The 13,365-nt window shown below is 36.6% G+C and overlaps 1 protein-coding gene across 2 annotated transcripts; it reads right to left on the bottom strand.

The window, feature by feature from the left end:
- Window positions 1–580: 580 nt before the first annotated feature.
- Window positions 581–12,621, bottom strand: LOC145496540 (galanin receptor type 1-like). 2 transcript variants are annotated; one of them, XM_081476237.1, is made up of 3 exons: window positions 12,255–12,621; window positions 2,416–2,887; window positions 581–1,600 (listed from the first exon to the last, which is right to left on the bottom strand). In XM_081476237.1, the coding sequence occupies exons 2-3, from the start codon at window positions 2,790–2,792 to the stop codon at window positions 733–735; spliced, it is 1,245 nt and encodes a 414-aa protein (XP_081332363.1). In that variant the 5' UTR covers window positions 2,793–2,887; window positions 12,255–12,621; the 3' UTR covers window positions 581–732. The 2 variants fall into 2 exon arrangements, with proteins under 2 accessions (XP_081332363.1, XP_081332362.1); XM_081476236.1 differs by lacking the exon at window positions 12,255–12,621 and adding an exon at window positions 9,952–10,673.
- Between the last annotated feature and the right edge of the window lie 744 nt (window positions 12,622–13,365).

The following is a 13,365-nucleotide window of genomic DNA, read 5'->3' as shown; positions in this document are numbered from 1 at the left end:
GCGGGAAAATGGTTTAATTAAAAATGCCCCCAAAAGATAGAAAACTAAACTAAACTAAAAATAGAAAAGCCCCCAAAACGCGTACGCTTTCTATATTTGTAAAGCATGGTATAGTGGCTCATAACCCTTAATGGCTAAGCCAATGAAAACTCTCAAATTGCATTATCCAATGAGTTTTTGATAATAATTGTATTTAATATATAGATTAAATACTTATTTTGGCCAAAGTCATCCAGAACTAAATTTAGATGCAAAACTTGATAACCGGCATTTACTGCGCGTGTAACAGTTATAGAAGCGTTTTTGAAAATGTTGGCACAAAAAATGCTGATATTCGCTTAGCTGTGGAGAATTGTCTAATAGGTAAGAACAAGACTAGTTGTCTTCAACTGCCTGTTATCGAGAACTAACGTAGTTTTCCCTTAAAAAAATATATATATTTACAGTTTCTTATACACATTGAGTTACATCTAAACGGTTGTCGACGACTATCTTGCTACTCCGTCGACACGTTCCGTAGTCATATAGGCTTTTTTCCCATTCTGAGGCACTAAAAAACTCTATCAGCAGTGGATGCAACCATTGCGAGGTTAAATAATTATAATTCTTTTTGATTTTCAATCCATAACCTCAGTTTATAAAATCCTTCTCTAAATTACATGAAAATAGACACTTTACAAATTACATAAGTTAGAAGTAATGAGCTTTCTCAAGCATTGTTCCAAATCAAAGCTAAACTAGTTCAGGTTGTCTCCGCCATTGGCATTTTATGATATCAATGAATCCTTTTCTGAATTCCTCATTCATTCCAGCATAAAGTAAAGGATTTACAGAACTATTTATATACACCATAAGACTTCCAAATATAAGCAGCTCATTAATGTGCGGCCAGCTCTGACCCGACCCAAACTCGTACCACAACCAAGCAATCTGGTTTGGCAACAGACAAATGGCGTACAAAAGAACCACTGATACAAGCATCTTTACGACCTTTGTATTGTGCTCTAGTCGTCTTGCCTCTTTTATCCGGCCGCTGCCAAATCTATCCGGGTACTGCTTCTTCTCATTATCGCGCCTGGAAAGTAATTTCCTTGGTGGTAGTGGGGAAGCAATGTCACACATCTGCACAGCAAGAAGATTTCTCCCAAGATGATTCTTTTTGCCTGCATCCGCATTAAGAAATAATTTCTTTTCGTGATTTGGAGGCGATACGGTTAAGGTGTTACGTGTCTTAGGAGAAAGGTTACTCTTGAGGTTCCAGCTGTCATGGCGAAGAGGTGTTGGTGAGGGCGGTCTTAACGAAAATTCGTAGTTCCTCGCCATTCGCTCGGCCTGTTGTCGAAGTCTGAGCACGACTTTGATATAGGCAGCCGCAATAATCGTTAAAGGTAAAGCATATTGAAATACAAATAATCCAACAGTGTAAATTTTCCTGGTGCTTTCACTTGACCACTTTTCAGTGCAATTGTTCTCGATAATTCCCAAAGCAAAAACGTAAGGTAGTACCAGCAATAGAGAGATGATCCAAATCGCCCCAATGATGAGGCCCGTTTGACGAGTTGTGAAGCGAGCTTTCATAGGTCGTACTACTGCTCGATATCTAGAACAAAAGAAAGCGAAAACAAACTTGAACGTCATTTCCTGCTGTACGCAGTTTCAGTGAATGACCGAATAAATAGCAAAATGTTAGTAGATAAGAACTATACAACCGTACGTATTTACTTAGGTTACTTTTCCTTGCTTACAGAATCATCTAGGAATGCAGAGTTAATTCTACTGCAATGAAAAGTCTTGGCTTCTTCTCCTTCGATACCATCTAATTTGCATAACGCTTTAATTTTGTAATAAATCCGTACAAGTAATAACCTTTGTTTACTAAATCAGCCTACTAGGGTACAGTAAAAAACCCGTTCATAAAAACCTGCATATTTAAACGTAACCTCAAAAGTGTCTTATATCATTAGTGTTTACTAAGAAATTAGGCTATTTAGGTTCTTAATAGACCTTTCCCGCGTTCCAACAAACAATGGCGCCGAATCGAGGTCAGGGTGGACAAAAATACAACAAATGTACGAAAATGTCCACCCCAATCTCGCTCTGGTACTATTGTTCGTACGCACTGAAGTGGAATGCGGGAAAGGTCTATTCTTATGCTTTGTTGATTGTTTATAACCAGTATGAATATAACCATGCCTAACTGACTGCAATCTAAGCGAAAAAAAATCCTATTTTAAATTGTTTTATTTCTCGCAAAACGAGTACTCTGTGTGAACTCAAAAACTCACATCCTACCAGAGTTAGTAGCGTTTGGTGCCAGACAAAAACGTCGATGCGTCTGGGAATTGAAGAAAGTGTTTAAAAATGTTTCACCATTGTGTTGTAACAAGTAAACATTTTTATAATAACAATCCTTACCTGTCATAACTAATGACTGCAAGTGTAGCTGCAGAAGAGTTGGTAACAAGCGTCATAGAAGGCCACAGTAACTTACACATGGCAGCACCAAGCGGCCATTCAGGGGCAGCTATTTTCACCACCATATCAAATGGTATGCACCACAACGCAACTGTCAGGTCCGACACCGCAAGGTTGACAAGCAAATAATTACGCGTTGTACGCATGCGTCGTGTTCGAGCCACTACCAAGCAAACTAACGTGTTTCCTGTGGCACTCAAAGTGAATATTACCGCAAACAGTGTGAACTGTAAAATGTCCAGCCATTGAGTGTCAGTAGATTCAGCTTCACTTGTCGGTTTAACATTTAGGTTTGTTATGTGGGTGGAATTGTTCATTACGAGCGATGTAAATGGTCAACTTTGTTACGCTTGTGGTGTGATAACCGTGATTACGATTGCTTATCCACGGGCCAAACTCTGCTTATCTCTCTCTGAGAACGAATAATAGTAGCATGTCACATCATCAAAATTGAGGGAATATAATCAATAAAATAATAAGCAGTGAAATTCATGGTTAACCCAGCGGAAACGTGGAAGTTATTATATTTTGAATCATCATGAGTAGATTATTCAGAATTTTGAACGCCAAGGTAAGAGCCAAGTAAAACTGGCATAGTTAAAATATGTCAGGAGAGCCAGGGAATAAGGATGCGGAAATGCGCACCAACTACCTTCTAAAATATTCTCGATCGTTTGAGCTTTTGTTGTTCAAGATAACACTATTTTATTTTCTGTTCAAAAGTAGGATTATCAGCTGAAAGAGCTGTTTTATCGTTAAAGATAAGAATTGTGACGTCACATCACCCTTTGTTTAGAAATATGCCTAAGGGGACTCGATCTTAAGGGTGCTGTGTGCATACAAATATGCTGAGAAAGTATCACGTTAGATACACTTTGAAATGTGCAAAAACAAAGCAAAACAAGGCGACCCAATAACTGATAGTAGCACAGGCGTGACATGACGTTTTTACAATATACTGTACGTGTGAATAAAATCGCATTATGAGATATGCTTGTCCTGACTTGTGAGGTATCTTAGTAACTTGCTCGCCGAAGCACAGTGACCCCTTCACTTGCATGTCAACTACTTAACAGCTGAGTGGAATTTGTTTATCATCAACACTGTGGTTTTAATTTCAGCCAAGGACCACTTGGGAACTATAAGTTTATCTTTTGTTCATTAAAACCTTTTTCAAATTAGCTTGTTTTAAAAGGTGTCACAACAAAGGCTGTTGTTTTGTTGGTGTTGAATAGTATGTCAAGTCAAGACGAAATTATAAACGAGTTTACAATGATTTATGTCAACTGACACTTTTTCGTCAAAGCCTTTTACATATAATTCAGATAAGTATACCCTAAATTTCAGTCGTAGTTCGTATTTTCGTGCGTGCTAATAAAATTCGTATCACAAAAGATATAAGCACACTGATATTAAAATAAATGCGCATTAATTGCCTGTGCGCCGATTTCAATAACATCTGCAAAACTGTTCGACATATATCTAGAAATACGTCGACAGAAAACATAAAAAAAAATAAACATTTATTTTTAGTGACATCTTTAATATTTCAGTTTTCAGTTACACGTATTTCAACTTATTCTCTCGGTGCTGCACAACCGACGATTGTATGCATGTTGCCTGCCAACAGTATGTTACCGCCATGATGATTAGCATAAGAAAACCGATTGATGAAAAAGAATACATGTACGTTTAAAATCAAATCAATTATCAACCCTTTTGGTTCAAACAGTGGAAAGTTCTAGAGGAATAAAATAGTTCCATTTAGCTGTTTATTTGTCTTGCTTTCAAACATGACTTTGTATAAGAGGCCATTAGTAATCAAGAAGCCTCGGACAAGACCAGAGAATCAAAATAAAAGCTGGGCTCCGCTGAGACTTTTGGGAGACAAATGTATAACGACAAAACGTTTCGAGACACACGAACTATATGAAATTTCAAAGTGCTGCCGACCTTGTTAGACTTAATTCTCACAAAGTGATGTCGGATTTTCACCCTGAAAAGTAAATGGCTATTGATGGGAGGACGTGTAAACTTCGTGACTCCCTTGTCAACAGTCTGATATCGAACATCTGTCGCGACTTGCTCTCGGCATCAATTACGAAACCACCAAAAACGAACACAAACAGAACAGCAGTATTGTTCTTTCTTTTGCTTTAAGGTTTGATGTGTAGAAATGTTCAAAAATTTTTATCAGTCATTATTTCCAATTTTCATCACGTAGTTAAATTCACGAACGCAGTCTTTAACTTTTCTTCGGTTTCCTTATCTTTAGAAACCTCATTAGTAACAACATACACCCTCAGTTTCAACAAGGCAAATTTTGCGCGTTTTTGGGTCAAACTGGACCTCGCCTTATACTATAGCATATTTTGCCAGTTCATAAAGCTTTCTCGAGAAGAATAAAATCTTTTTCGAAACCCACTGCAAACACATGCAAGCCAAGCTTCCATAAAATACCATGTAATTTCAGTATGCATGACATTACTACACGTATGCCGCAAGATTACAATTTCTAGCCAATCTCACCTTAGACACTGCTGTTGTTGTGAAGAAAAAAGTATCTTGTTAAGATAAAGAAGCTGTTCTACAGACTACTGTCTTTCTCTCCTGTTAACCTCTATAATACACCGCCGCCTCCCACTGACATCACGTCTTTATGTAAATCAGGACAAAACGATCTTCATTTAATTGTTACTCGGGTGTAATTCACTTTGTGAAGGCGTTTGAATAATTTATTAACCTTAATCGCAAGGGAAGGAAATTTTGGGAACATAAGGTGCTGCTTCGAATTCTAAAGAACAAAATTATGTTAGCTTCCTTCATTAAACTGGAATACACGGTCTGCTTTTCAAAGAAACACTGCCATGGAATATGGACTGTCCATAAAGATGAGAAAATTAATATAATAGAATTAAATTTTGATTATCAGAGAGAGGAAGCAAGGAATAATTTTGACAGAATTATTATTTTGCCAAGAGGAGGGCATCCCTTAGGGTTAAAATTTACTAAATTGTTCTCTCATGTCAAAATAAATTAAGGGTGGAGGATTTAACATTAAAGAAGGCAATTGAGAAGACGAGCCGAAAAAGAGCTTTATATTCATGAAGATAATTTGATTTAAAGGACACTGCAGAAACAATCACTAAGCTTTCCGTTTGTCAAAATTAAATTCAGTCAAGTCAACTAATTCTAATGTATTATAGTCTTAACTCGTAGGTTAAAATGGTTTTATGTTTCACGCAATGTCTATGAGAATTACAACAGCGTGCCGCACTTTGCAAATTTTGGTCGCCCGCGAATTTCAGTCACGTTTTGAAGAGGCCATCATCACCAATAGGCTATTTTTAGAATGAACCAGCGGATGAATGCCTGAAACTGAATTTTCTTTTAAAATGAAACATCAACTAGCAACTGAGTTTCAATTCAACTTATTAGGAAAGTAGTAAGCATCTTAATATTTGGGAAATCCGAGAAACTTCTACAAAACTCAGAAGTTTGTATTGGTCGCCCCGTTTTTTTCGAATCTTATGTAAAATTATAAGATTATTCCACAATTCTTACATTTTTTTAAAGCTTGAATAGTTTTGGTTTTTAATTATTTAAGAAAATACAACATGTATACCAAAGCTGCAAATTATCTTCGGTGATCGACTGTTAATGCAGATCCACAGCTATACGGAGGCGCTGACTGTTGCCATGGTTATATACAAGGTGAAACCATTCCAGTGTTTGTACTTTTACTATTAACTAGTAAAGCGGTATAAATTATTTCCTCTGGCCGGTGCTCATGAATTTGTCAACACCTGTAGGCTATACATGAATTTCTTGTAACAAAATAATACTTTTCTGTTTTGTGACAAATAGATTAATACCACGAAAAGCATTTAAAAAGTTAAAATGTCAAACTATATTTAACCTGGTAAAACTAATGATTTATTTCTGCGGGGGAACGGAATTTAAGATGTCCCTAACTACCAGCAAGTAACTAGGGTGAAACTGTCATGTGTGGATTTTTTTCCTTCTAATATTTATAAACTTGAAAAAAGAGCAAGAATTTTACAATGGATAATTATAGCAAGCCTGACATAAGTATGTTTCGTTCCTGCCAAGGGATTCATCGCAGACCTTTCGGCTAACTCGTCTGAGATCGCGTTTGAAGTCCCGTTAGCATCAAAATGATAGTGGCTGGCAATCTGGCCTTATATAACATAAAGATTCCCAATTGCGTCATATGTTGAATGGCACATTACGGCGGGACTTCAAACGCGATATTTGACGAGCTAGCCGAAAGGTCTCTGATGAGACCCTTGGCAGGGACGAAACATACGTATGTCAGTCTCGCCATAATTATCCATTTTAATATTTATGTATGAAATTAAATTTAGAAGTGCACATTTAAGGATTAAAATTAGCGACAACAGTTTAACACAAAATTTTGATGTCGCATCGTTTAGACATATTTATAATTATAAATACGATAGTTATCGTTATGTTTCATCACCTTATATGGGCACGCTAGTAAACTTTTCTCGCTAATTTTTATTCTTAAATATTTACGTAAATGACCGAACGCATGTAACCATGTAATAAATAAAACAAGCGTTGAGGCGACTGGACTAGGCGACCTACAAAAAGCACCACCGAGGTTTCGCTGGTGCCAGCTGGCTACGCATGCGTCCTAGCTAAAGTGGCAGTGAGCAATTCTGATCTGTCTTTTTTTTTTTTTTTTTGCAATATCTATATCCTCTTGCCATCTGTACGTATTTAAACATTTCAAAACATGATAGTTGTGCTCTCTTGAATTATATGTCAGGCCGCTTAAGGACCCATATTTTGCAAAAATGTCCTGAAAGAAAGCTTCTTTTTCCAAACACCGCCGAAAAAATTATCATGTGTTTTCATAACATCTTGCTGCAAAACTCGTTGAGTGATTTTGATTAATTTAGTCAGACCATGTTACTTACGCAGCGAGAAACACTGAATTTCAACGTCTGTCATCGAACCCGTCTTTGCATGGAAAAGATCAACAATGTTTCTGTCGACCAATACATCAAATTTGGGTATCTTATGCAAAAAGTGGTGAGGAAAGGTTTAGCCGTTTCAAACTCGTAAAGACAATTTATGATAATTTTCAAGTTCTCAGATAGTACTCTAGATAGCCTTGAATGTCAATATAGAACTCCCCTTCAACTTCGATCTTGATTGTAAAGCCAAATGTAGGTGATATTAAACAGAAAACAGTGACTACAGTGTTATATTTTACCATGTAATTCGAAATCAGATAAATTTTTCGCGCTAATTTGTGATACTCACGTTTCTCCAATAGCTCACGAATGAAACGTGAAATATAAATTAAAATTTGCTATAAATAAATCCATCCTCTGCAAAACGCAGACCGGCTTGCCACAGTTTGCATTTCTCTCCTCAAAAAATGTGGATCATTTATGTTAACCTCCTACCTGGAAATTCGTATGGCCGTGGGAAATTGTCCTCGTGTATTAATAATAATTAAATAATTTTCCAGTGATATTTCAGTGGAAGGAAAAAAAACATGCCAAGACGGAGGCAGTTGTTTCCGCCGGTGGCCGAGATGTAATATAAATCCCACGCTAAGAGGAAATTTAACCCCTTTCATTTCTCTTGTTTGCTTTAGATTTACACTTGTTATGTGTTTTAGCTTTCTGAGATTAACATTGTCAAGATTATGATAGGCATGCAGTTGTATATCAATCTACGCCGCGCCATTTGTTTGAATTTTAATTACATGGACTCTGAAACAGAGCCGAAATATTGTAAACCTTTCCCCTTTGTGATATTTTAACAATGATTACAATTCTCTGTGTCGTCTCGTTTATTTTCTACTTGTCAGGTGGCTCTGGATTGATAAACTTAACATTTCTGTTCTTTCCATCACTGTGAGTCTATAACGGAGATTGAACCCCAAAAATATAACTGATCGATCACCACACGTTTAATTACTTATTTCAGAGCTTAAAAAACTTGTTGACCATACTGAACCAAGATTAGCATGAACTATAATTTATGTAATGGCAGAAGATCACGGCTTTAATATCGCAAGTCTGCGACATTCCTGCTCTAGGTAAAACGATTTTAACTATTAGCAGAATCCAAATACAAAATAGCAATCAGAGATTGCCAATTGAAATTATATTCATTGGTGCATGGGTGTCAAATATATATATGCCTTCTGGCTGAACAAGGGGGTTCTTATTTTAATCGGCGGCAGACATCTTCTCATGTGAATTCCTTGTAAACATTTCCAGGCGTTTGATTTACTTTGTATTTGATTTCATAAATTTTGATTAATTTTTGCTTCTTTTGATTTCGCAATCGTACTTTTTAGTGGCATTACACTAATATAACTGTTTACATTCTAATGTCCACTAAGTTTCAGTTTCTCGCTTACATTTTAACAAAATACTCTGGATATTTTTTTCCGATTAAAGCAGACCGGGCTCTCTCTTTTGTCCAGATAAGTATCGATATCATATTTATAAGTTTTAAGACTCGGGGGTCATATTGAATTGTCTATCATGATATGATATCGAAGCACACCCATAAAGAAAACAGGAATATAAAAATAGTATAGAGACCAGCAATGAAAATATGTCAAACATCGCATAACGACATTGAAATAATGAACAAGATACCAAATGCAATAAACTTCTGGCAATAATTACAGGAAAATGTCCCTGAATTTTCTTTGAAAAAATTATTTTCATATCATAAACATTTTGAGATGAAAAAAAAAAAAAGATGTCTTAAGTCTTGCCATGTCACCGAATTGAGAACAATGCTTCTGAATATGTGTGCCAAAATCAACTCCTTAACTAAAAAGCTGGTATTATGTTTTCAGTGAGATAGTAAATTAAGTTTACTAATGAGTTGTTGTTGTACATTCTAGCAAAGTGATGTTTGCACTAACAAATTGATAGATACAAAACATATTTTTTTGAACAGTTCCACTTCAATCTTCAATGCAGGTTTTAAAACAAAATGTGTCGTGCGAAAAAAGGCATCGTCAAAATGGTTTTGAGTTCACGGACGAATTATTAGCACATTACCTTGTTGACCCAAAGGCCACGAGACGGACAGGAAACTCGTAATATCTTTTTTTCCGCCTCCAAACTTAAGACCCTAGCTTCATGCACGCAAATCTAGTTTTTTCAACAGGCCACGGCTCTGGGGCAGACTTCTATATTCGGTGGTATTTTCTTTCTATCTTTTGGGAATTGAGAGACCAATCAACTTCGCAAATTAGTAATTTTGTCTTGAAAGCCTCGGAGCCATGTTAGAACATTAATTTATTTACAGTTCGTCTTTGACCGATGAATGACTCAAGGTTTTCACAAAGACGTTTTCGAACTAGACGAGGCTCGCACCGGGGAAATATTGGTCGTGTTCTTTGCAAGCCGTGAAACAAGTTAATAATAAATGATAAGTTAATCTTACCTGTGATGAGTGTGTCCCTACAGTTTTATGTTGCAGCCATTTTGAACTTTAAATCAAAAATCGGTTCATGGGAGGCTGGGACTGAAATCGAAAACCTTCGGGGACGACTCCGTTAAGCCATCCGATTGATGTTCGGAGAATTTAAGAATTTCAATCTTCGTGACTCCCTAAATTATCCGGTTCCAGTTGGTGACTTTCTTCTCCATTTCCAAACTCTCAACTGGGAATGGGTTTGATACGCTAAGTATTGTTAGGGGCATTGAGTTGATCGTTTTGTTTTCCTGGTATGTTTTATTGATAGCATTTAATTCAATATACATCACTTCATGACTGTCATCAAAAGCTCATGACTAGGGCGTATGGCATTCTTGTGGCCTAACCGATGGACACAACGGCGACCATGCTCTGGGAATTTTGGACTAAGACGTCTGGGTATGTTTTGACAATAGTTTGAATTTCGTTTGAGTTTGTAAAGAGCATTACGAGGACAAGTCCCCGCGATAGACAATGGCACCGCTACCTAGAGAGCCAAGCACAGAGTACAGTGATCCACATAAATTTCGTTAATATCCTGTAGGAACTCTTCAGTTCTCAGTTACTTTTGCAGCCATGCATGGTAGGATTAAATGTCCGCTGGTAACATGGGTTGTATTCGATTTTATTTCCCTGGCCATATAGCCAAGAAAAATTATGACTGACGCCATGTCCATGGTTAAATGCTCTTCCTATTGTAGGTATTTAGCATTGCTTAACCGTCCCCCTCAAAAAAAAAGAAAACACACACAAAAAAAGGACTGCCTCATACAGGCTATGGCCTTGCTTGTATCATGCTTTTCGTGGTTCAAGGTTTTGTCGTAGGAATAGGTTCGAAAGTTTCCAAAATTTCTCATTTTGCATAAAGCAAATAGTATAGTAACGTATACTTAAACAATTTGCTGAAAATGAAGCGGTAATATGAAGAAATCCCTTAAAATCTTAAAACTCTTTATACATGTCAGTTTCCTTTTAGAATTTCCCTTTTCAATGAACTTTTATTTTGTTTAGCGTATCTTGAAACACAGCCGCACTATGTTTTTTTCTAATGATAAATCATTACACCCATTTAATTAGAATTCCATGTATAGTTAGAATATGATCAACTGGACATGTCCTTGGGTTCAAGAAAAGCAATTCTTGAGAAAAGGCAATTTTATTGCAAGGTATTTTTATTGGACACAAAGGAAAAGAAAGCAGGCGTCAATAAACATGAAAATTGATTTATTTTGACATTGATATCCGTCAGTGGGTAATAAAGTTCAAGGACATATTGCTTGAATCATCAGGGTGTCCTGACAACCAGTACCAGTTGAATAGGACAAGACAATAGGGGTCATGGAACCAGACAAAACAGGATATAAGATATCAACACGAAATTAGCAAGAGAAACAGTTGGAGCTTCAAATTCTAGATTAGTTGGAGATTCTAATAATAACTACAAAAAAATATCAATAAACAAATAAACAAATAAAATGAAAAATATATACCATTATTTACCCTCGGCTAACTAAAGCCATCCCTATAACAATTATGTTCTTCTTGCAGATAGAACATGAAAGGCATATAGGTGGAAACAATATTCGAGCTAGCAAGAAAAATAAATCACGGCCAGTTTTTTTTATAGAAGTAGCTTATCGAAGTTTAGCAATGCAGAGTTTCTTATTTGATATGCTAACCAGTTAAGCGGTACACCATTGGCTGTATTTTTGCAAATACTCAACACCAATATAATAGAGGTCTAAACAATCCAAATATCTTGCCAATATTTAGCAAGTGAAAAAGGTTCCTGAAACTCCGATGAAGGCTACGGAGCAATCGGTAGCCAGTAAAAGAACTTAAAAGGATATTAATCGAAACTTGCTTCTAAAATTACATGCTTAACATTTCAGAGTAAATATCGATGCCTAAATGACGTACTTTTTGGCGCTCGGGAGAAGGGGCTTAGAGAAAATCTAAATCGAGAAAATGTGTCCCGCTGTTGAAATTGTGTTGCAACTTTGATCAGCGAAATTGCCGAACATATTCAAAGCACATTTTCATAACTATTGACTCTGATTATGCCTGCCAAGCTTTAAGAAAATGCTAAGAAATCTTTGCACAAACTAAGTAAAAACAGAGTTTAAATGGTGACTAACATACAGGCATGCATATTCCTTGTACATTTAACGCGATTCATATGTTATTAGGTTGATGAAATAACAAGGAAGGCGTTAAAAGAACTGAAATACGAACTATGCACGGTTCACACCACCATTTGGCAAGCTTACCTTCAATCGAAGGCTTCTAACTCCAAGGATACATCTCAACCTCGGTGCGACTTTTAGCTCACAGTGAAATAAGACACACTTTGTTAGCCTTGGTTTTTTTCTTTTTTTTGGTCGGCTTCTGATGTTCTAGATGATAATGAAGTTTCAATTTTCAGACGCCCTTCGGGTGATAAGTATTTTCAATGCAGCTTTTGTTCGGAATCTGATTCGCAGTGAACATTATTAGATTTCTCACCTCCTCATTCGGCCTCTGAAAATAACACAGCAGCTGACGAAGTAACATTGTGTACACTGTCTGACATAAACTGATATATACATATTTAATCTTCCTAGCGAGAAATTGTACGGTTGTAATCAATTTCAAGAAATGAAAAGGACACAGCAGTTTGTCCTGACTGAAGTGAATTTATGCTTTCTTTAATAAAAAAAAATCAATCATGATCTATACACAGCTGGTTCCCGCAAAAATCTGACTTTTAATTTTGCCAGCCTCCGAGGAGGTTACGACACACGGTTTTTAATTTGGTGGATTAAACAAGTTTACTAAGAATACATATGCAGTTAACAAAAGCTTTAATAACAGTCTTCTGGATGGAGAAAAATGTAGGATATCGGAAACTGAAACTAGCCCTGCAGTTTAATCGGTGGATGAATAACACTGCAAGAACCGATGAAAAGGACTATACAGAGGCCATAGGGTGCGTTCTCAATTAATCTCACGGGCTTTATATGCAGTAAACAATAAATCACAATAGAATAGTACTACGTGAATTATTCCTCGGATTTTACAGTTGTTTACGTTTCCATTCTTCTTTTGAGTTCCTGTTGGTCAGTAATAGTTCCCCTGTAATCTTATGGTTACTCAATATGTAATCATGCCCGGCACCTTTCAGATGGCATATCAGAACAGGCTGCGTCGAAGTCCCATTTGAAATGCCTGTGACAGTTAAAGTGAGGACATTTACAACAAACTGACTCAAAGAAGTCCACAAAATTGTCTTTGTTAGCTGCGCCAAAAAAATTTCAGAGTCCGACAACTGATGAACCTACACTTAGGCTATCAAAACAATAAAACTTAGTCTCGCCTAGGACAATCAAAATTGCTCAATAA

Source organism: Orbicella franksi, chromosome 9 (genome assembly GCF_964199315.1).
Source record: "Orbicella franksi chromosome 9, jaOrbFran1.1, whole genome shotgun sequence".
NCBI lineage: Eukaryota > Metazoa > Cnidaria > Anthozoa > Scleractinia > Merulinidae > Orbicella > Orbicella franksi.
Note: the sequence above shows the minus strand (reverse complement) of the source record. Positions and strands in the feature narration are given on the sequence as shown.

Excerpts from the sequence above, each read along its gene's own strand:
- LOC145496540 (XM_081476237.1), bottom strand. The coding sequence starts at position 2,792 with ATGAACAATTCCACCCACATAACAAACCTAAATGTTAAACCGACAAGT. Across the intron at positions 1,601-2,415 it reads GCAGTCATTAGTTATGACAG|ATATCGAGCAGTAGTACGAC; the intron begins GTAAGGATTGTT and ends CTTTTGTTCTAG.